The following is a 23,616-nucleotide window of genomic DNA, read 5'->3' as shown; positions in this document are numbered from 1 at the left end:
TTGGCCATTCTCTGTACCAAGATCTGCTATGCCCTGTCCATGAATGTTCCTCCGGACAAAATTAATGCACATTTCTTTAGGGCAGTGGCTGCATTCATGATTGTTTCCATAGGTGTCCCTATTACCACCAGCGCAAAAATGATGGATAGGTACTTAACTTAATTGTGCCCAAAGAATATCATCATTAAGTCCATGTTTGTCAATAGATAAGCAGTGTATCCATCTTTGTTCAATCTTGAACAGTGACCTCGCGGTGATGCACAGATGAGATTCGAGTATCACCTATTTGATGGTATCTGGGGAGTGGTCACGTTCCTTGAAGTGTGCACACATTCTAGTTGTCGTCCGTTGGCACCGGATGTTGCTTTTGTGCTCTGTGATCCGGGTCTTGGCGGTTCTCATCGTCATGCCTATATACCTAAGTTGGCAAGGGCATGTGATCATATAAATGCATTGTGTTGTATTGCAATTTGTGTGTTTCGTAATGCGCCATGTGAATGTGTCAGAGAACACAATTTCTTTAGCGGGTGCAGTGTGGCGACACACAGAACATGAACCGCAAGGAAAATGACCCTGTACAGAAGAGAGACCCCATAGCGAACGTTGATGCATGGGCTGTATGGTCTTGGGTTGTGTGTTGCCACCTTGGATTTGGCCTTACACATTACATTTTGGGCCGGTTTGCAATGAGGGAAACAGAAAATACTGCAAAGGTGGGTGGGTCAACGCATACGAACTTTGACCCCATTGAGGCAGTAGTTACCCCAACCTAATAGGTAGTGCCAGGTATAAATGTGAAATCCCCAGGCACCCTCTTCAAAAAAATTGCACCTGCTTTCTGTAACTTGAGAAGAGCCCTGAAGGACTGGACTGACTCCCTCTTGGACCCAGGACACAGTGGACTCCAAGGGTCAGTTGGCTGATCTCCTTTGTGGTAAAAGGAGACCATAAGCTGCACAAGGCTTTTTTCCTGGAAGAACCCAGCTGGCAACTTGCAGATGGACGTGGACTGGAACCTGCTGTTGACCTCTGCTTGACTCTCTGTGAGTCTCTCCTCAGACCCTAGGGGGGGAAACTCCTGTGATTGGTTGAGATTTTAAAAGATGTCAGGAGTTAAGCCTTTTTCCAGGATAACCTGGTTGGGTTATCTGACCTGCACTCCCTCATGGTTGGCCTCAAATTGCACTTAGGTCCCAGTCTACTGCGAACATTGACTATCATTGGTGCTTTGTGCATTTTGGGGCTGCTTCTATTTAAACTTTAAAACTCAATTGCTCTGTTCCTGTAATTGGATTTTTTGTCATTGTGGTGTCAGTATGTTTATTAAAATGTACTTTATTTTTCGAATTCGTTTTAACATTGTCTGTATAATGCATTCATAATTCTGCGGCTCTTAAGGGGCACATTGATGAGTTGATGCAATAACAAATCAAGCACTGGAGTCTGTTGAGTGCAGTGCACACTAGTCTTTGTACACAAAAAAATCTTTATATGGATATAATTATGCTCAAAGTGGATACACATACCAAAGGAGTGTGTCTTGGAATTTTAATACTTAAATCAGATGATGTGTTTGGCACCAGTTGACCTGGATTTCTTTTTCTCTCTGGTTTTCTTTTTCTCTTCTGTCCTTTTCTGAGGTTGTGTTTCTAACCCTTAGGGTCCGTACCAGGACACGCTGGAATTCCTTTTGGGCAACAGGGATCAGTGCAAGAACTTCTGGAAGATCTGTGTGGAGTACCATACATTTTTCAGGCTCCTGGACCAGCCCAAGCCAAAACCCAAGCCTGTACTATTCAGTAGAGGTTCTTCTTTCAGATATAGGTATGACTTTCATATGGCCTACCTAAGGTCTGAGCTTTCATAGATTGTTGAGACGGCAATACGTCAGCACACTTTTATCCGTCCCTTAAAGTGAGCTAACCACGCCAGGCATATCTTTGTTCAAAATGTCCTTGCTTATATGCTAGTCTGAAATTCAGTAGTTGTTAATTAGGTCCTCACTGTAAGACACTGACTCTATATATACTGCACCAAAGTGAGGTACAGTGTGTATAGAGTCCAAGAGTCTTCAGAGGTTTGGAAGAGGTTAAGTTAGATAGAACCTTACTCTCCAAAGTCGTAGCTAGGTCGAGCAGTAAGGCAGTATCAGAGGACAGTGTTAAGCATTTGATGTACACACTCAGTCAGCAAATTAATTCACACACTCAAGAACTGAATTCTAGGCCAATTGTTATGTATAAAAAATAGACTTTTGTTTTATTTCTAGAACCAAGCGAACCTGGCACAGGTAAGCTTAAAAATACTTTGCAGTAGTAAATTACTTGTGTGAACACAGTTCAAAATTGTAGTATAACTTGTACTGGTTTTGGTTACAGTTTTAAGTAAGCAGTTTCCAACACTTTGCAGGTATAGTACATTCGAATGAATGGGCTTTTTAAGTAAAATGCAGTTAATTACTCTTCAGATTACTTTTGCTAACACAGGGCTGGATCCTAGATTCAGCACTGGGACATTTTCTGAAAACAGGTGATTAAATGCGTTTTAGTTAGAGGTACGATTTTTAAAGAATATTATTGCAATTCAAAAGTTGACCCTTAGTAACCCTCTTTACATAGAATCACCAATGTTATCCTATGGGAGGAAATTCACTTAGCAGGTAAGTTATGTTAACAATACTTTTTCTTACTCAGTGCTGGCTACCTAGATTCAGCACTTGGGACATTTTCTGAAAACAGTTGAGAAAATGTGTTCTGGTTATTCGGTTGGTTTTTAAGGAATATTCTTAGTTTTCAAAAGTCGACACGTAGAAACTTTTTGGGAGAAAAAGTGTCAATGTTATTCCATGAGGAAAAAGAGGTTATTGGTTTCCAGGTAGGTAATCGGTCTTTGAAATTAGGGTTCTGGGGTTAGACTCGGGGGTCGCCCAGGGTCAGTGATGCACTGTTGTTGCACACTCAACGGCACTTGGGCGGCCGGGTGCAGAGTGTTGAGGCTCCTTGTTATCCTATGGAGGATAGGGGGACTCCGGTTGGTGGCTGCTGGCAAGCAGGCCATGGGGCTGTGGGAGCAAAGCTCCTAGGTTTTAGCTCAGGGCAAGTTGGCGACCAAGTTAGCACAAAAGGTGCACCCTCAGTGGCGCTAGGGCGGGCAGGTGCAGGGTGCTGTTTTGAGGTCGGGTGCACTGTTGATTTCAATGGAGATTCTCTGGGACAAAGAAACACCTCAGGCTCGGGGACGAGGATCTTCCTTGAGCGACTACCACTTTGAGGGGTAAGTTGGGATGTTGAGAGATGGTTAGGCACCGCTGGGTTGGGCACACAAGACCGTGGGGTGTCGGGTGCAGGGGTGCCTTTGGACGTTGGATTTTCTTACCCTCTCTGGTCACGGTACGGGAGATCCTCTGGATTGAGGCTGCAGACGCCGCCTGGAGGCTTGAGGCAGGTCAGGGGTCGCCGGATCTAGGGTCAGGGTCGCCAGGGCACCTCCTCGTGGTATTCTCCCACTCGAGCTCAGGCTGGGTTTGGTGGGTGCAGTGTGGGCTGGATTCTTGGTTCCTGGCTGGCACCGGAAGCTGCAGTTCAAACACGTCCGGTGTTCACGGGAAAACAGCTTGGAAAGTGACGGCAGGCAGGTCCTGCAGGGTCCTTGAGGTTGCTGGGCGCGCCAGGGTTTTGCAGGAGCAGTTTCAAGGGGAGACAGGCATGTAGGGCTGGGGCCAAGTCAGTGGGCGTTGTCCTCTTGTTATCTCTGCATAGCTTCTCGTCCTTCTTCTTCTCTTCTTTTTCTTGTGGTTGCTGGATCTGAGGAAGAAAGGTTCAGGGTGCCCCTAAATTCTAAATTTAGGGGCGTTAGAGGTAGGTAAAGGGCAGGGACCTATGGGGCCCTTCCCTGGGGTGAATATACCCCCTATTCTGTCACTCTCCAGTGGGAGGGTGGCAGGAGCCTGTCCCTGGTTGGCTGGGTCTCCCCATCCTCAAGATGGCGGAGACTCGAGGTTGGCTTCACCTCAACTCCCCTACCTTAGGGGTGGAGTTGGCAGAGGTGGGCACACCTCTCTTCCTCACTTGTTTGTCCCGCCTTTTCCCCCGCTCAAAGTGGGGGGTAGAACCAGTGGGGACCAGTTGCTGAAAGCAGCAAATGGTCTGGAGAGGCTCACACAGTCGGCATGCCTTTGAAGCCTCTCCTTAGTGAACCCTGCCCATCCTGGGGGAGGAGGCTTGGCACCTCGACCCAGGATGTGCATTGTTTCAGGCCCCCGAGAGCAGCAAGCTCTTGACCAAGGGGTCCAGAAACATGTCTGGTGGTGGCAGCCTAGGCAGCCACTCTGTCAAGTCACTAGAGATTGGTCAAGTTTTAGGGGGCATCTCCAAGATGTCCTCTGGGTTGCATTTTACATTAAATCCCACACTGGCATCAGTGTGGGTTTAATGTGCTGAGAAGTTTGATACCCAGTCTTCATGTAGCCATTTCACAAGATAGAGTGGTCCCCTCCCAGGATGACCAAACAGAAGTTCAAAGGGGAAAACCCTACTCCCTTCTGTGGCCCTTCTCAGTAAGCGAAAAGCAGGCATGGCGACAGTACATCCCATCTCCTCTTGAGCTTTTCAGGGAGTCCTATGATCATGCCTTTCAATGTCTTGTTGAATCTCTCAACAATGCCATTGGTTTGTGGGTGATCTGGTGTAGTAAACTTGTACTGCACTCCACACTCCTTCCACATGCGTTTTAGGCAAGCAGACATGAAGTTAGAACCTCTGTCTGAAACCACCTCCTTAGGAAACCCTACTCTGGTGAAGACACCAATGAGGGCCTTAACTACTGCAGGAGCTGTAGTAGTCCGAAGTGGAATTGCTTCAGGGTATCTAGTAGCATGATCCACTACCACTAGAATACATTTGTTCCATGAGGCTGTGGGAGGTTCAAGTGGACCCACTATGTCCACACCTACCCTTTCAAAAGGAACCCCCACCACTGGCAGTGGTATCAGGGGCGCCTTTGGGTGGCCACCTGCCTTGCCACTGGCTTGACAGGTAACACAGGAGCTGACAAACTCCATCACCTTTTGGTGCATATCTGGCCAATAAAAGTGGCTAACCCTACGTTTCCCAAGTTTTAGTTTGGCCCAGATGCCCAGCGAGGGGGATGCCATGAGCTAAAGTTAGAAGGAACTCCCTGCACTTCTGTGGCACTACCACTCTCCTGGTGGCTCCAGGATTGGGGTTTTTGCCTCAGTGTACACTAATCCATCTTCCCAATAAACTCTGTGGGTACCACTGACATCTCCCTTTGCTTCTGAGACAGCTTGCTGCCTCAGGCTTTGAAGAGTGGGACAGTCTTGCTGACCGACCCTGGAACAGATCTTCCCTAGAGGGTCCCCCTGGGCACAAGAGTTCAACCTGGTAAGGGTCTAGCTCCATAGGCTCTGTTCCCTCTGGGGTGTCTAAGTCCTCTCCCTGAGGAGAGGGGTCCTGATCTAGTTGCTGTATAGAAGCTGGTTCCACAGTCGTCTTAACTTTTCTCTTGGTAGGTTGGACCATACTTTCAGGCTCCAACACTATATTTTCACCCTGCCTTTTGCTCTGTGCTCTTCTTTTTACACACACCAATTCGGGGATATCCAGCATTGCTTCATGGGTTTTTAGTTCAACCTCAGCCCAGGCTGAGGTTTCCAGGTCATTGCCAAGCAGACATGCAGCTGGTAGCTTTGGAGAGACCACTACCTGTTTCAGGCCAGTAAACACGCCCCCCCCTCTAATGTCACCATAGCCATTGCATGATTAGTAATAACACTGTCCATTGGTGACTGGGTAAGTACGCCCAATCAAATATTGCCATGGGGAAACCAGTGTTTCTCTCACCATAGTGACACTGGCACATGTATCCCTCAGAGCTTCTATCCTAGTTCCATTGATCCAAGGGTACGTAAGTATTTCTTTAAGTTGGTTGGCCACACAGCTACAGTGGCAAACTCAACGTCCCCCTCCGAAACTAGAACTGCTTCAGTGTCTACAGTTAAGTGTCCCAACTTCTTACAGTGTTACACCATGCCCGTGAAGGATCAAAGTTCTCCCCCCTATAGGGCTGTGGAGTATAGGGAGTAGTTTGGGACCCTCCCCCTGGGTAGGTTTTGGGGCCCTTTGGAAGACTCACACTTTTTATCTTGGGGATTCTCACCACCGTTCCCCTGGGGAGGTTTTGTAACCATTTTCTACTGGTCACCCCCAGTGGTTGTCCTAGTAGTGGTCTGCCTTCTTTCCCAATTCTTGGGGAGCATTAGACCTAGGTCTACCAAATGCTGATGTAACTTTTAATTCATGCAATTACTTAATATATGTTCCTTCATAAACAAATTGTAAAGTCCAGCAAAATCATGCACATTGTGTCCAGTTAACCAACTATCCAGTGTCTTTACTGAGTAGTCTACAAAATCAATCCAGAACTGGTTTTGGTTTTTGTGAGCCCCCTGAACCTAATTCTTTACTCCTCAGTAGTGAGTCCAAATCCCTCAATCAGTTTTCTTCATGAGGTCATAAGACCCTGCATCTGGCCCAGAGAGGGTCAGAATCCTGTCTCTGCAGTTACCAGAGAACAGTTCCCACAGGAGTGCCCCCAGAGAGGTTTCCTAACCTTTCTCATGTCACAAGCCCTCTCAAAGGCTGTGAACAATTTGATGTCATCACCCTACTGAAATTTAGGGACAAACCCTTTGGGGATTTTAGTATCACAAGATTGCTCCTTATCCTTATTATTTGTATTGCTGCCACCATTGGTGGGTGCTAAACACATCTTTTTCCTTTCTTTCGCCAGAGCCAGGAGCCTGGACTCTAGTTCCGATCTTTTGGCCAGCCTTGCTAAAAAGCTGTCCTCCTCATCGGGGTTGTCCCCACTGTCCTCACTGGAGCCTTAGCCACCTGTGTGGCTTCTAGGTCCCCAGGGGTTGATGCTTGGAGTTAAGGGTATGGGGGCCCTTTCCTCCCTAAGGATTATTAGAGGGGGGTTCCTATCCCCCTCATCCTCATCCCTTTCCTCATTTGATTGGTCATCACCATGTTCAGATGGGTGGGCCTTGGCATACTTAGCCAGGAGCTCCTGGAGCCCTTGTTTGGTTGGATGCTGGCCTATTGGTATATTTTACATTTTTACATAAGGACCTTATCTCCTTGAAAGACAAGTGTAGACAAGGGGTGAGGTCGAGCTCCTCAACCATGTCCTGCATGTTAGAGTTATCTTCACTAATAGCTGGGTTCTTTTGAGACCAATTTAACAAAAAGTTCTAACCCTTCTCTATAATGACTTTCATTTTCTAAAATTCTAAAGGGACTTAGGCAAGGCCTAAAAAGATTGTTAGTAGTTTGGAAAAAAAGACCAATTTAAAAAAAATCAGAATTCTAAAGGCAATTTAAAAGTTCTGTCGTGTGATCAAATGGTAACCAAGTAGTCCAACAAATGCAAGTTTGTGTCCCACTGCTGATCCACCAATGTAAGAAACTGGCTCTGTATATACTGCACCAAAGTGAGGTACAGTGTGTATAGAGTCCAAGGGTTTCCAGAGGTTTGGCAGAGGTTAAAGGTAGATAGAACTTTACTCTCTAAAGTGGTAGCTGGGTTGAGCAGTAAGGCAGTATCAGAGGACAGTGTTAAGCATTTGATGTACACACTCAGTCAGCAAATTTATTCACACACTCAAGTACTGAACTCTAGGCCAATTGCTTTGTATACAAAATATACAAATATACTGTTGTTTTATTTTTAGAACCAAGCAAGCCTGGCACAGGTAAGCATAAAAATACTTTGCAGTAGTAAATTACTTGTGTGAACACAGTTCAAAATTGTAGTATAACGTGTACTGGTTTGGTTACAGTTTTAAGTAAGCAGTTTGCAACACTTTGCAGGTATAGTACATTCGCATGAATGGGCTTTTTAAGTAAAATGCAGTTAATTACTTTTCAGATTACTTTTGCTAACACAAGGCTGGGTCCTAGAATCAGACCTGGGACATTTCCTGAAAACAGGTGAGTAAATGTGTTTTAGTCAGAGGTACGATTTTTAAAGAATATTATTGCATTTCAAAAGTTGACACTTTTGACATAGAATCACCAATGTTATCCTATGGGAGGAAATTCACTTAGCAGGTAAGTTATGTTAACTATACTTTTTCTTACTCAGTGCTGGCTACCTAGATTCAACACTGGGACATTTCCTGAAAACAGTTGGGAAAATGCGTTTTGGTTATTCGGTTGATTTTTAAGGAATATTCTTAGTTTTCAAAAGTCAACATGTAGAAACTTTTTGGGAGAAAAAGTGTCAATGTTATTCCATGAGGAAAAATAGGTTATCGGTTTCCAGGTAGGTATTCAGTCTTTGGAGTTAGGGTTCTGGGGTTAGACTCGGGGGTCTCCCAGGGTCAGTGATGCAATGTTGTTGCACCCTCAGCGGCACTCGGGCGGCCGGGTGAAAGAGTGTTGAGGCTCAATGTTATCCTATGGAGGGTAGGGGGACTCCGGTTGGTGGCTGCTGGCAAGCAGGCCACGGGGCTGTGGGAGCAAAGCTCCTAGGGTTTAGCTCAGGGCAAGTTGGGGACCAAGTTAGCACAAAAGGGGCACCCTCAGCGGCACTAGGGCGGGTGGGTGCAGGGTGCTGTTTTGAGGTCGGGTGCCCTGTTGATTTCAATGGAGATTCTCTGGGACAAAAACACTGCAGGCTTGGGGACGAGGATCTTCCTGGAGCGACCACCAATTGAGGGGTAAGTTGGGATGTTGAGGGATGGTTAGGCACCGCTTGGTTTGGCACACAAGGGCCCGTGGGGTGCAGGGGTGCCTTTGGACTTTGGATTTTCTTACCTTCTCTGGTCGCGGTAGGGGGGATCCTCTGGATTGAGGCTGCAGTCGCCGCCTGGAGGCTTGAGGCAGGTCAGAGGTCGCCTGATCTCGGGTCAGGATCGCCAGGGGACCTCCTCGTGGTATTCTCCCACTCGAGCTCGGGACGGGTTCGGCGGGTACTGTGTGGGCTGGATGCACGGTTCCTGGCTGGCACCAGAAGCTGCAGTTCAAACACGTCCGGTGTTCACGGGAGAAACAGCTTGGAAAGTGAAGGCAGGCAGGTCCTTCGGGGTTTTAGAGGTTGCTGGCCTCTGGAAACGCCGGGGTTTTGCAGGAGCAGGTTCGAGGAGAGACAGGCCTGTAGGGCTGGGGCCAAGTCAGTGGGCGTCGTCCTCTTGTTAACTCTGCACGGCTTCTCGTCCTTCTTCTCTTCTTTTTCTTGTGGTTGCTGGATCTAAGGAAGGAAGGTTCAGGGTGCCCCTAAATACTACATTTAGGGGTGTTACAGGTAGGTAAAGGGCAGGGACCAATGAGTCCCTTCCCTGGGGTGGGTACACACCCTATTCTGCCACTCTCCAGTGGGAGGGGGGCAGGAGCCTGTCCCTGGTTGGCTGGGTCCCCCCATCCTGAAGATGGCTGGGACTTGAGGTTTTGCTTCACCTCGCCTACCCCACCTTAGGGGTGGAGTTGGCAGAGTGGGGCACATCTCTCTTCCTCACTTGTTTTTACCCCCCAAAGTGGGTGGCAGAACCAGTGGGGACCAGTTGCTGAAAGCAGCAAATGGTCTGGAGAGGCTCACAAAGTCGGCATGCCTTTGAAGCCTCTCCTTCGTGAACCCTGCCCATTCTGGGGAGGAGGCTTGGCACCTTGACCCAGGATGTGCATTGTTTCAGGTCCCCGAGAGCAGCAAGCTCTTGACCCAGGGGTCCAGAAACATGTCTGGTGGTGGCAGCCACTCAGTCAGGTTACTAGAGGTTGGTCAAGTTTCAGGGTGCATCTCTAAGATGCCCTCTGTGGTGCATTTTACAATAAATCCCACACTGGCATCAGTGTGGGTTTAATGTGCTGAGAAGTTTGATACCAAACTTCCCAGTCCTCAGTGTACCTATTATGGTGCTGTGGAGTTCGTAATGACAAACTCCTAGCACCATATAGTCTTAATGGCAGCATTGCACTTACAGTGCCCAGGAATGGACCTGGGTACTGTAGGGGTACAGGATTTATGCACCTGTATCCTCACCACTGGCATAGGGCACCCAGCTAGAGGGGTGACTGGTGTATGCCAGGGCAGTGGTTTATGGGCATGGCACACAGGGATGTGTGCCATGTCGACTCTTCACTTTGTTCTGCACCAAGAAACGCAGCCTGCAAAGGCAGTGTGTGAGTGTCGGGGTACAGGGCCTCTAAGGGTGGCACAATAAGTGCTGCAGCCCTTAGGGGCCTTCTCTGGTCACAGTGCCCTGGGTACCAGTAGTAACACTTACCAGGGGCTGACTTGTGGCCAGAGATGCCAATTGGGTGTAGGCTTCAATGCTGTTTTTAAGGAAGGAACACAGGCCCTGGGTATCTGATTGGCAGGAGCCTAGGGCACACTCAGTCAAAGCACATCAACAGTTCAGCAAAAAGTGGGGGCATACCATGCAAGAAAGAGGGCACTTTCTCACACTTACTGATCCACCATACCCAGTCACACTACCTGGAGAAAGTCCGCATAGGAGCATAGGCTATAAAATATCTGAAAGTACTGTGCCATAAACATAGTCTTAGGATTTATGCCAAAAATGTTTACCCTTGTAAAAAAAAAAAAAATCACCACTGACATAAAAGTTACAAATGTACTCCCCTTCATAACAGTGCCCAGCAATATTGTGGCAGTGGGTTCCCAGTTGGACTACAACAGATAACCTTTCTTACTGTTATCGGCTAACACTTTTACTATTAGTAGGCAGAAGGCACCAAGACCACAATGCGCTAGTCTTGTAATCTCTGCACTGATTACCACTTAAGCTGAGTGAAAGCTAAAGCTCATTGTATCATGGATTACTCACATTGGGGACCAGTGCACAATAATCAAATAACAACTATGAAAAATTACCATTCCGAAAAGCCAATGCCTCTGAATTAATTTTGAAAAATGAAACCTTGGAAGAATAAAAGACCTACCTCACGACACCTCTATAGCATAGTAACACAAAAGAACAAACGTTCATTTAGTTTCTAACATCTTTGTTTTTTTATAAACTAATGAGCTAAGAACCCAACCTTCTCTGCTGCCAGGCCTGAATTAAGTTTGATTGCACTGCGGCTACCATCAATAGCCATGTAGCAAAAAATCATATTAAATATCATGTCTGCTTCTAAATTGAGTGTCTGCTAGAGCTAAGAGAGTTTCAAGCTACTGTCAGATTTAATATGCTCTTTCTCAGTCGTCTTTGAAGAATTATTAATTTTCACAAATGATATAATATTGGGTTAGAAAACACATTTGTTTCAAATTTCTCTCATCCACACTGTTCCCGTCAAAGGGCCTCATTATGATGCGGTCGGTCAAGCGTCTGAGCCCCATCGTTTGGCCAGGCAGGCTGTCGGAAAACTGAACTTTTCCATTGCAGCTAGTGCTGCAGCCCTAGAAAAGGGCTGCAGTGGAAAAGTGCAGTTCTCAAACATCCATGCACCGTGTGCCAGGCTCCCTGTGGTACCTGTCACAAATTGCATGGCTGTTTAGGGTAGCACCACATGTGCCCCCCTGGCTCATAGCGGAGGCCCAAGGGGACCCTGCTAGGGGCCCCCAAAGTCTCATTCCGTCTGCCTTCACATGGCAGTCGGACCACTATGCAAGGGAAGAGGGTCATCATAATCCCTACGGCGGAGCCGCCACAGGCACAGCCACCATTGTATGGATTACGCTCGGACCAGCAACCTGACAGGCTCCGACGTCAGTCAGTCCGTTGGCCCACTGCGCTTCGACCGACCGCATTATTCTGTGACCCTCCCCATCTCTATTTAGGGTTTACGATGCATAAATGCAGCTAGACACAATTATACCACTCCCGCCTCACTGTTTAAAGTGAAACAAACAGCCCAGAATACAGTGAGCTGATTTATTGAATTTTTTTAAATGAAGCATGGATCTGAGCAGATAGTGCCCTGCCAGCATTGAGAACTTTGATAAACTGCTCCAAATCCTGCATCTTTCTACCCAAACTTCTGCTCCAGTCTGGAAGGATCTGATCTTTGCTTATAGTAACAAATGGATGTTGCATTTTGTTTTATTTGCAGTGGACGAACGCAGAAACAACTGGTGGATTATGTCCGGGACAGTGGAATGAGAAAAGCTCCATACGAGAGGTAAATGTTCATTTTCACTGGGTGTGTATGCGCTTGGAATTTCATAAAATTAGGACTACAAACTTCACGAGGCCATAAGCATAGTGGACAGAGAATCAGTTGTTATAAAAATCCATATTTCTACAATAGGAAAGTATTCACACCTGTTAAAGATGTTTAAGGACATCTTTTTCAAGCAGTTTAGACCTGAGCTTAGGTCCAACAGCACTATATTAAAATATTATGTATACACTGGATAACGTTCCTTGGTTTAAGTATCCACCTCATCCTTACCAGTATCTAGAGGTTAGGGGAGCTAATTTTTTCACCTGTTTTCTTTGTAATCGCACTTAATTTTTATTCTGAAGTTTAACCATATATTTAGTGTTTGTTTTTTTAAAGCAGTTAGATTACTTCAGTCTCTTTTTTCAAATTTTTCACATTTGCAATTAGATTTTTACATTTGTTTCTATCTTTTTAAATCAATTTCAGTACACATAGAGAAATTTTATGTGCACACATTTCCAGTACCATTTTCTTAAGGTATACTGTGTATAGTCTTTGAGTCTCATTACAGATACACAATCTGTATATGATACTTCAGGCATATTTTATTGCCTGTCCTCATGGATAATCCAGCTGTTAGGAGAACTGTACGGCTATGGTTCTCTAATTATCTTTAGTGGGCTGTTTAGCCAATGTATACAGATCACAATGAATCACAAATTAACAAAAACAATTCTCTGGTGTCTTATGAAAAGGTATGGTTAGCGCACCTATTCAGATGCAAGGAGTTTGCCTTTTTCTTTTATACGATTTTTAAAAGTCTCATCTTTGAAGTGGGAGACAATTGCTGCAGCATGCATGTGACAAGGATCTTAATTAGTGACTTATTGAGGGTTATATTAATATACTTCCAGATTCCTCACTTCCTTTCTGGTCCGCTACCAAACCGCTATTAGAGTGTAGCGAGCCCATTGAAGACCGAAGCCCCAATCATTCAAGCGGGCTGAATATCACCATTGATAGAATCGATTTGTGCCACACATAATTCATCACTTTCTCTAGCAATAGGGAATTTACATAGGTCCGTCCCCTGCTTCCTCCTGGTGCACAACAGTACATTTGCTCGTCGCGGAGGCCTTGGCTGCCCCCTCCCATTGTTTTTGTTTCTTTGCCTCCCTGGGATTTCCAGGTCATTTTGATGGCCCTTTTTGCAAATAGTAACACTAGATGGGCAGACATGCTGTGGGTGAGGTGCCATTTTAATCAACCGTCTCTGGTGTGGTATTGTTCCTTCCAGTGACATGTGCAATCATTTCCTGCATCCTAGCCCAAAACAAGGTAATGCCACATCATATGGTAAAAGTGGGCTGGATCTTTGTGACAGTGGGAACAGCTGGGCCCGTCGGTGGGTTACAGCTTATCAATCGTGTGAGGGGACATATACGATCTGTGTAATTGGTAAAATTGTATCTGTTGGAGTCTGACATTATGAGAGAGTTTCTTGAGGCATTCTATGATCATTTTACAGTCTTCATCATTCAGGAGGTAATGCAGATCTGTCTACCAAAGGGGTTTCAGTTTATGTAATTGGGTGGTGACTAATGACAGTAAGGACCATTAGAGCCATGTGACAAGTTTGCAACCTGTTACCATTCTGAAAAGAGTCTGCATATATCCTTGCGGGTGGATCAGAGTTTGTGGCATACCAGGTATTGGACATAATGGCAATGATCACCTTGTGGGACAAGAATACTGCCGATGATATGCTGCAGTTTGTCAAGAGCACATTGAAGGGTGAGAACCCCGTTCTTGAACATGTGCCCCTCTGTGGTGAGTCTGGCTTGCTCCCATTGTGTTATTGCTATATATTGGCTTTCACCGGCAGTTGGATACATATTGTTGAGAGGGGTGGTAAATTAGGAACATATACTGCGATATCTGTCACTGTGCTTGTGATACTCCATTGGCAGTATTATGCCACTTCCAGGAAAGTGGGTGAGTTTTTCTGTGACCTAGTTAGACAAGGTATTTGATTGAGGCTTCTAGCTGCAGATTCCTCACTTATCCTCAGGTGTCAGATTGGATCCATACATTTCTCGGGAGCAGTAACCTTGAGAACCAATCAGTGGCATTGTTCAGCTCCACATGACGTCCGCGCCGGAAGTAACATACACAATATCTATACAGGCACCACCACAGTGTGCTGATGTCAATTCTTTTCTTTCCATGCCAGTCAGCGCAGATCCGAGAAGAGCCATGCCCACTCTGTCTTTTGACAGACTTTTTAAACTTTTTGTCGAGAGCTTTTGGGCACTTTGCCTCCTGGTGCGTCTAGGATGTCTGCTAGGAAGGCTGGGTTCAAGCCATGTGGTGCCTGTCACCGACAGATGGTGACGGATCCACATTTGATGAGCCTCTGGTGCTTAGAGTGTGACATTGATGCCAAGACATGCGTTGATTGCCGTGGCATGTACCCCAAGGCCATGAGAGAGTGGTCCCTCAAGTTCCCTGCTGCTTGATGTGTGACTCCGCGACACTCACAAGCTTGGTCGAGAGGAAGGTCCCTAGATCGATCACAGCCCCACTCCAAACGCTCGCAGTCGACGTTGCCAGGGAAAATCAGGTAAAAGTCGCACAGGCTTAAGAAGAGCATAAAGTCAAAGAGATCTTCGACTTTGTACACCTGTGGGAGTCATCCGATGAAATGAGGAAGCGTCTGCAGGAAGGGCCTAGCGTTGTGGTGAAGCCTGCACCTGGGCTGTCTCCGTGGCTCTCAGAGTTTCCAAGAGCTGGAGCTTCCCCCTACTAGCTATGCAAATGTTTTGAGGTCATTCACCTCGTATTTGGGCGGCCTGTCCCTGCTAGAGCACCTTGGGGAGCCAACTGGTCTTCTGCCAACAGGTTCGCCCATGGTGCCTGTTGGACCCTTTGGATCTGTAGATGGATTCAGAGTGGCACTGGTCGAACCACCTGGTCCTTCCCCCGGTGCCTGCTCCAGGGCCAACGCCTCATGGTGGCGTCATCTCCATCGCCATCCCTACTCTGACACAGAGCCGGATGAGCATCATCTGATGCTGGCTCCAGCACTGATGGGGCAGAAGCCCCATGATAAAGTCAGTGCCTTATTCGTATGATATGCCTGGATTGGGGGTACAAATGGGAGGGGTCTGCAAACCCTTATGTATACCAGTAAGAAGGGACAGGTAACAACTGAATGTGTCCTTATGTAACGCAACTGGTGCTATGTAAAGCGATCTGATACACGATTCGGGTCAAGTTCGTGCTATATAAAACTCTGTAAAAATAAACTGGTATGAGGTTTTACTTGATACCAGTGATCTGTACACCTTCCCAGACACTGGCATAGTCTGTTCTCCTATTGTGGCTACGGAGGAGGGTGCCTCTTTCACAATGGTGGTGTGAATGGCGGCATAGGTCATTGACCTTACGCTGCCCTAACTGGCAGTCAAGACAAATTAATTGACAGAGGCACTTCAACCGGGAGTTGCCCCTACAGAACCCTTACTCCCATTTAATGAAGCCCTTACTTAAGATGGGGTGGCCACAAGACTTCTGGGGGGGAGTTTGGGGGGGTGCAAGATCGCGTATTGCCCTTGCCCGGTGTTGCATCCCTCCCTTCGATGGCGGTATGGGCATGACTGATCTTCACCTCTACTACATAGCCACTCGGCTTTTGTTTCTCCATGACTGGTTTAATGGGGGTTAGTCTGATCCGGCCTACAAAACAAAGCTCAGGACCCTAGAATTTGCTCCAATCCAGGCGTTCCTATACGGAAGCCCAATCCCCATAGCAATACCCTTGATCTCTAGGGTGGTCCTCACAGCATGGCGCAAGACACACACACTGGAACAAAAAACTAAGACAGCAGAAACCTCTCTGGCAGGGAAGATGGCTGAGAGACGTGGCGGCTCTTACGAGTTTCAGACGGTGAGACAGCCTCGCCATATCACTACTGGGCGATATCTGGGTGAGCGACCACATTAGTACCTTCCAGGACCTGCAGGGACATTATACTCTCCATACCTCGCAATTCCATGGGTACCTGCAGCTACATCTCACCCTCAACACACTCATTTCAACGGGCAAGGCAATCCCACTGGAAGCTCAAATTATGATGGGAAACCTGGGGAAGGGTGGGGTGTCCCAAATATATCAAACCCTGATTAACAACGGCCCGGCAACGCTTGATCCACTCAGGACCCACAGGGAGGGGTGGGTGGGCCCCCTGGAGGAGGAGGACTGGCTCGAGGGTGGGTACTATTTGCACACTGCGTTTCTCACCCCAGAACGTCTTCAAAGGGCGGGCCTTCATTCCTCTCCGGGATGCACACGCTGTGGTCATGAACCAGCAGACTTTTACCACATGATCTTGACTTACCCATGTTTAGCCCCATACTAGACTGCAATTGAGTCAGAGCTCACACACATCCAGGATTGGCAGGTTCCTCATGACCCCATACGGCTCATTTTAGGAGTACTGTACGGCTTAGACTGGTCACGCTCCGACAAACTGTACCTAGGGACAGCCATCGCAGTGGCCAAGCGTGAAATTGCTGCTGCATGGGCTCAGTCTAAACCCCGAGTGTATCGAAATGGCGCCAGGGTGTGGATTGGTATGCCATGCAGGAAAAACGCTTATTCGAGGCACGGGGTTGTCTAGCTAAATACCATAGGGTGTGGGGCGAATGGAATAGTCAACTAATATGACTTATAGGGAACCCTACTGATGTTTGATATTGTAAATGTACATGTCGTTGGTGATAAAAAAGAAGCTTACCAATACTCAGTAAGTTTACTATACCGTGTACTGCTGTGTACTTCAGATCAATTGTGTCACTCTGCTTTTTGTTTCATGCAAAAATCAATAAAATTGTCTATTAAAAAAAAAATCAAGCCCTACTGATCTCCTACCCGGGGCCTGGTTCAAGCCGCGCACAGAGGCTTCTGTGCATAGGGCAATTGCCTTCCACCATCACCCCGCCACAGGGGACCCCACTTTCTTCACCCAGCACCCCACCCTGGAGAGCTAGGTGGTCTAGGATCCCACCTCCAAAAATAACCCCGGTGCATTCCCTACAACTGCCCTGAAGAGGCAATCCAAAACGTTGAAAACCTTCGGGAAGAGGATGTTCTCTTCCACCAGCCTGGCATTGCGCTTGGTGAACACAGCGTTCCTCTTGGGCCGATACTCCCATACCATCCGGGACTCGCTTACGCAAGTGCTGCCCATGGTCTCTGAGGTGACCCAAGCCATACTCTATCAAGCAATTGCTGATGGGGGGGACGTAACTAAGTTCACCATATGATGTGGGCTGGATATGACCGACTCGCTGGTGAGAGTGATTTCATCATTAGTGTGCTTCGACACCTCGTCAGGCTTAGAACCACTGGCTTTTCAGGGGATGTCCAGGCCTCACTCATGGACATGCCCTTTGATGGTTCCCTGTTTGGAGAGAAGGCAGGCTCTGCACTCGAGTACTTTAAGGACGGGAGAGTTACGGCCATATCCTTGGGCCTTTTCATGGCCCCGCACCAACCCCAAACCACCTTCCGCAGCCACGGAAGGGACTTCCAACCTTGTCTATACATACCCAGCACGCCAGATAGCAATCCTCACAATCTTTTAGTGGCCAAGGACATGGTTACCGTAGACCATGTGGGAAAGGCAGTCAGAAGGCGAGCCAGTCGCAGCCTCCAAATCCTTTCAGTGTGCCCTCTGACCATCATGAGCATTCAGTGGGGGGCAGGATACCCCATCACCTGCACCACTGGTGGTTAATATAAACCGACCGTTGAGTTTTGTAGCTTGTCCAAAGGCCCCGTGCCTATGTGACCATCCCCCACCCATGCCTCCTACTTTTGAAAGACAAACCGATGACTACCTCTCCTTGCTTCGTCAGGAAGGGTTAGCTCTCTTGGCCTAGGGCGCTATAGAGAAGGTGCCGGCATCAGAAGTAGGCTGTGGTTGCCATTCTCTCTCCTTTCTGGGCCCCAACAATGAAGGAGGACTTTGTCCTATTTTATGGCCTTTTCAATCTCTTCCTCAAAACAGGAGAAATTCAAAATGCTCCTGCAAGTCCTCTCTGTACTGGACCCCGGAGACTAGATGGTATAGCTGAACTTGCAGGATGCTTATTTTCACATCCCCGTCCTGCCACTGACTCATTGTCGGTGAAATTGCTCTCCCTCCCTCGCAGCTCCACCATTAAGTGAGGCCTTTCTCCGAGCCCGAGTGTTGGTGTTCGAGGCCCTCCTCCACCCGCAGGCTTCATCTGCGCCTCATCCCTGGTGGTCCAGTGGACCTCTGTCTCCATTCTCTTGCTCCGCTTTTTCTCTCCTTTTTTACTCGTTTTTTCCCTCACTTCTATCTCCCCCTTCACTCTCCTTCTGGGTCTTAACCTCCATTTTCTGTTTTCTCCTCATTTCAAGCTCCCCCTTCACTCTCCTGTGTCTTTAGTCCGTTTTTCACTCATTTTTTACCCTCATCTCAATCTCCCCCTTTCACTCTCCTGTGTCCTCTCTTTCCTCCACTTTTCTTGCAATTTTGCTGACTTTTTTGCGCTTTTCTCTTGCTTTTTGCCTTTTTTAGCCCGTTTTTCCCCGCTGCTGCTGCCCCCGCGGCCTCTCCCCCCCCCCCAGCATGACCAGTGCGACCGCCCCAATACAGCTCCCCTCCTCGCTCCCGCCTCCCAGCTGTCCAGCCCTCCCCGACCCCTACTTAATGGCGGCCACTGCGGGGACAGGCGAGCAAGACCACTGACTCATTGTCCGTGAAATTGCTCTCCCTCCCTCGCAGCTCCACCCTTAAGTGAGGCCTTCCTCCGAGCCCCTGCACTCTCGAGTGTTGGTGTTCGAGGCCCTCCTCCACCCGCAAGCTTCATCTGCGTCTCATCCCTGGTGGTCCAGTGGACCTCTGTCTCCATTCTCTTGCTTCGCTTTTTCTCTCCTTTTTTACTCGTTTTTTCCCTCACTTCTATCTCCCCCCTTCACTCTCCTTCTGGGGCTTAACCTCCATTTTCCGTCGTTTTCCCCTCATTTCAAACTCCCCCTTCACTCTTCTGTGTCTTTCCTCTGTTTTTCACTCGTTTTTTACCCTCATCTCAATCTCCCCCTTTCACTCTCCTGTGTCCTCTGTGTCTTTCCCCCACTCTTTCTTGCCCTTTTGCCGCCTTTTTTGCACTTTTCTCTCTTTTTTCCTTTTGCCTTTATTAGCCCGTTTTTCCCCGCCGCTGCTGCCCCCGTGGCCCCTCCCCCAGCACGACCCGCGCGACCTGCCCAATCCAGCTCCCCTCCCTGCTTCCGCCTCCCAGCTGTCCAGCCCACCCCGACCCGAACTTAATGCCGGCCACAGCCCGTCTGCGCCCGTCCGCGACCCGACTGCGACCAGCGCCAGGAACCCTGAATCTCTGCGCGGCCAATGCTACAGCCCAGCGGCACTCCACGCTCTCAACCCAGGCCGCAACAACAACTGCAAGCTAGCATCACCAGCCGACACCCATGGACCCTTCAGCTGTCACCACTGCTGGCACACCTGCAGCACCGCCAAGACCACTGACCCAGCGCAATCCGCCCGCAAGAACACAACCGAACCAAAGACCCTGCAATGCATCCTCCTCAACGTCCGATCCCTCCACAAACACGCCACCAAAATCTGGGACCTCCTCGACAGCACTACCCCGGACGTAGCATTCTTTACCGAAATCTGGGCCAACACCACCTCAGGACCGGACATTGCCATCGCCATTCCCCAAGGATACTAGATCTCCAGGAAGGACCGCCCCACCAGCCATCGCCATTGTCCACATATCCACCCTCTGCCTGAGCACACTCCCCGACGAGCCCACAGACCTGATGAAACACCTTCACTTCAAGATACAGGCCAGCCCTACCTCCACCCTCCGTGGAACCCTCATCTTCCGAACCCCTGGACCCCGCGGACTTTTCGACAACTCCATCACAGACATCATCCCCCCGCATGCCATCGCGTCCACCAACTACACCTTACTGGGAGACCTCAACTTCCACCTCAACAAGCAACAGGACCCCAGCACCACATCCCTCCTGGACAACCTCCACAACATTGGACTCTGCCAGATCGTGACCGAACCCACACACTCAGCAGGACACAACCCTCGACCCCCTCTTCACAAAAGGAAACTCCAACCTTCAGCCACACCACCGAACTCCCATGGTCTTACCATCGATGCGTCCACTTCACCTTCAGAACACCCACCATCCACAGACACCAGCACCTGCTCCCTCGAAGAAACTGGACCAGAATCACTGACGACCAGCTAACCTCATCACTCAGCAACTCCACCTCAACCATCGTGGAAAACGACGATGCCAACACCGCAGCCCGAACCTTGCACAGATGGATCTCCGACAGCGCCAACACCATAGCCCCCCTCAAGAAAAACAACAACACTCACGCCAAGAAAGCTAGATGGTTCACCACCGAACTTCGAGAGTCCAGACGCATTTACTGCCGCCTCGAAAAGGCCGGGAGGAACACCAAATCCACAGAAGCCCACAACAACTTCAGAGCCTCCTCTAACGGCCACCACCAACTCATCAGAAAAACGAGGAAAAAGCGATTGAAGACAGAATCTCGACTCATGCACACAACAACAAAGAACTCTTCAACATCATCAAGGAGCTTGCCCAACCCACCAGCGAGTCCACCGACATCCCTCCCTCACAAGACCGCTGCGACAAACTCAGCACCTTTTTCCACCACAAAATCAGGAGCATCTACGTCAACTTCGACGAAAACATCCAACACACTGAACCCTCACCAACCACTCCTGACACCCTGAAGCCAGCGATCGACAACTGGACAGCCCTCACCACCGAAGACACACTGAAGACAATGAAGTCAACCCACATCTGGGGCCTCCACAGACCCCTGCCACAACCATATTTTCAACAGAGCCGTCGACACCATCGCACCCATGCTCTGCCACACCATCAACCACTCACTGGCAACCGCCTTTTTCCCTGATGACTGGAAACACGCGGAGGTCAACCCCCTCTAGAAGAAACCCTCGGCGGACCCCATCGACCTCAAAAACTACAGACCCATCTCCTGCTCCAGTTCCCAGCTAAAGTCATCGAGAAAGCCATCAACAGCCAACTCGCCACATTCATCGATGAGCACAACATCCTCAACTCCTCCCAATCCAGCTTCAGAAAAAACCACAGTACAGAAGCCGCCCTCCTTGCTGCAACAGACTACATCCGTAGCTTACTGGACAAAGTAGAAACAGCACCCCTCATCCTCCTCGACCTCTCAGCGGCGTTCGACACAGTCTCTCACTGCACCCTAAAGCGCAGACTCCACGACGTAGGAATCCAAGACAAGGCCCTCGACTGGATCCGCTCCTTCCTCTCCGGCAGAACGCAGCGGGTCCTCCCTCAGCCCTACACTCTTCAACGTCTACATGGCTCCTCTCGCCCCCATCGTCAGAACCTACAGACTCAACATTGTGTCATACGCAGACGACACCCAACTCATCCTCTCCCTATCCAACTAACCCAACACCGCCAGACACAACTTTCAAGAAGGCATGGAAGCCATCGCCAAATGGATGAAAAACAGCTGCCTTCAACTAAACACAAACAAAACAGAAGTACTCATCATGGGCCCAAACCCAGATACCTTGAACGACACCTGGTGGCCACCCGCCCTCGGAAGCCCGCCCTCCCCCCACGGACCACGCACGCAACCTGGGAATCATCCTGGACTTAGAGCTCAAAATGAACCGCCAGATCAACTCCGTCTCGTCCTCCTGCTTCCACACCCTCTGCCCCCTTCGTAAAACCTTCAAATGGATCCCCGTCGAACACAGAAAGACCGTCACTCACGCCCTGGTCACCAGCAGACTCGACTATGGCAACGCACTCTATGCCGAAATAAAAAAACTCACCTGCAAGCTACAGAACATCCAAAACGCTGCTCCAAGACTGGTCCTCAACCTGCCAAGCCACTGCCACATCTCCCAGCACCTGCGCACACTCCACTAGCTCCCCATCGAAGCTAGAGTCACCTTCAAGATGCTAACCCACGCTCGCAAGGCCCTCCACGACACCGGACCAGCATACCTAAACAGCCAACTCAAATTCCACGCACCCCAAAGAACCCTACGATCAGCCCAGCTCTCCTACGCCGTGGTCCCCCGCACCAGAAAGACCAGATCGGGAGGCCGCTCCTTCTCCTTCCGCGCGGCCAGTGCTTGGAACGACCTTCAGCTTCACCTCAGACAGATAACATCGCTACCCATCTTCGCAAGAAACCTCAAAACCTGGCTCTTCGACAGACCCCCTTCTTGATGGACTGGAACCTGCGAACACCCCACACCCCCAGTGCCTGGAGAGCGTTACGGGTGAGTAGTCGAGCTTAACAAACACCTGATTTGATTTGATTTGCCTGCCACCAGGTGTCATCTGCAGTTCATGGTATGCCAAGATCACTTTCCGTTTGCCGTGCTTCCTTTTGGCCTTACAAGAGCACCTCTGATGTTCACAAAAGTGAGCGATGGTGGGAGCTACATCTTATCTGCGGAGATCAGAGATTCCAGTCATTTCCTACCTTAACTATTGACTATTAAAGGCAGGCTCGCCCAAGGCAGTCATCTCCCACCTCCAGACTACAGAGAACCTTCTACACTTGATGGGGTTCACTATCAATATGCCAAAGTCACACCTGACGTCCTCTTTGTAGCTTCCTTTCATCAAAGCTGTTCTGGACACAGTGCCATTTCGGGCCTATACCCTCCTGAGCAGCGAGTCCAGGATGTTCGGCTATGATGCCAATGTTTTAGCCTCTATTCTGGATTTCAGTGAGACTGACCCTGAGGCAGTTGGGCCTCATGACCTCCTGCATCCTTCTTGTGACACATGCCCCCAGGCATATGAGGGCTCTGTAGTGGGTTCTGAAGTTCCTGTGGACACAACGTCAGGGGAATCTCTCCGACATAGTCCAGATCTCAGTGGGAACTGCAAGAGATCTACAGTGGTGTTTCACTAACCATGATTTGGTCAGCGGTAGACCCCTCTCCTGTCCCTTCCCCAGCCAGAGCGAAATGTAGTGACAGATGCGTCAATGGATCACTGCTGGGATGGGGCGGCCATCTGGAAAAGGTGGAGATCAGAGGACTCTGGTCTCCGGCAGAAGCTGGTTTCCACATCAACCGGTTTGAGCTCCGATTGATGCGACTGTCATTGAAGGTTTTCATTCCTTCAAACAGGGTAAGGCTGGTTCGGGTGTTCACAGACAACACCACTATCACGTGGTACTGCAACAAAAAGGGTGGGGTGGGGTTGTGGACACTTTGTCAAGAGGCTCTGTGCCTCTGGACATGACTTGAACATTAGGGCATACCCCTGGTGGTTCAACACCTGGCAGGCTCTCTGATTACTGGGACAGATAAACTCACC

At 48.9% G+C, this 23,616-nt stretch overlaps 1 protein-coding gene across 2 annotated transcripts in view; it reads left to right on the top strand.

The window, feature by feature from the left end:
• The window catches only part of FARP2 (FERM, ARH/RhoGEF and pleckstrin domain protein 2), a 1,696,743-nt gene that overhangs the window by 889,691 nt on the left and 783,436 nt on the right, over positions 1-23,616 (top strand). For both annotated transcript variants that reach the window (XM_078665691.1, XM_078665692.1), the window contains exons 10-11: positions 1,661-1,824; positions 12,102-12,170. In XM_078665691.1, coding sequence (XP_078521817.1) covers positions 1,661-1,824; positions 12,102-12,170 — 233 coding nt within the window. The remainder of the gene's footprint in view (positions 1-1,660; positions 1,825-12,101; positions 12,171-23,616) is intronic.

The sequence above is a fragment of the Lissotriton helveticus genome, chromosome 11, assembly GCF_964261635.1.
Source record: "Lissotriton helveticus chromosome 11, aLisHel1.1, whole genome shotgun sequence".
Classification (NCBI taxonomy): Eukaryota; Metazoa; Chordata; class Amphibia; order Caudata; family Salamandridae; genus Lissotriton; species Lissotriton helveticus.
Note: the sequence above shows the minus strand (reverse complement) of the source record. Positions and strands in the feature narration are given on the sequence as shown.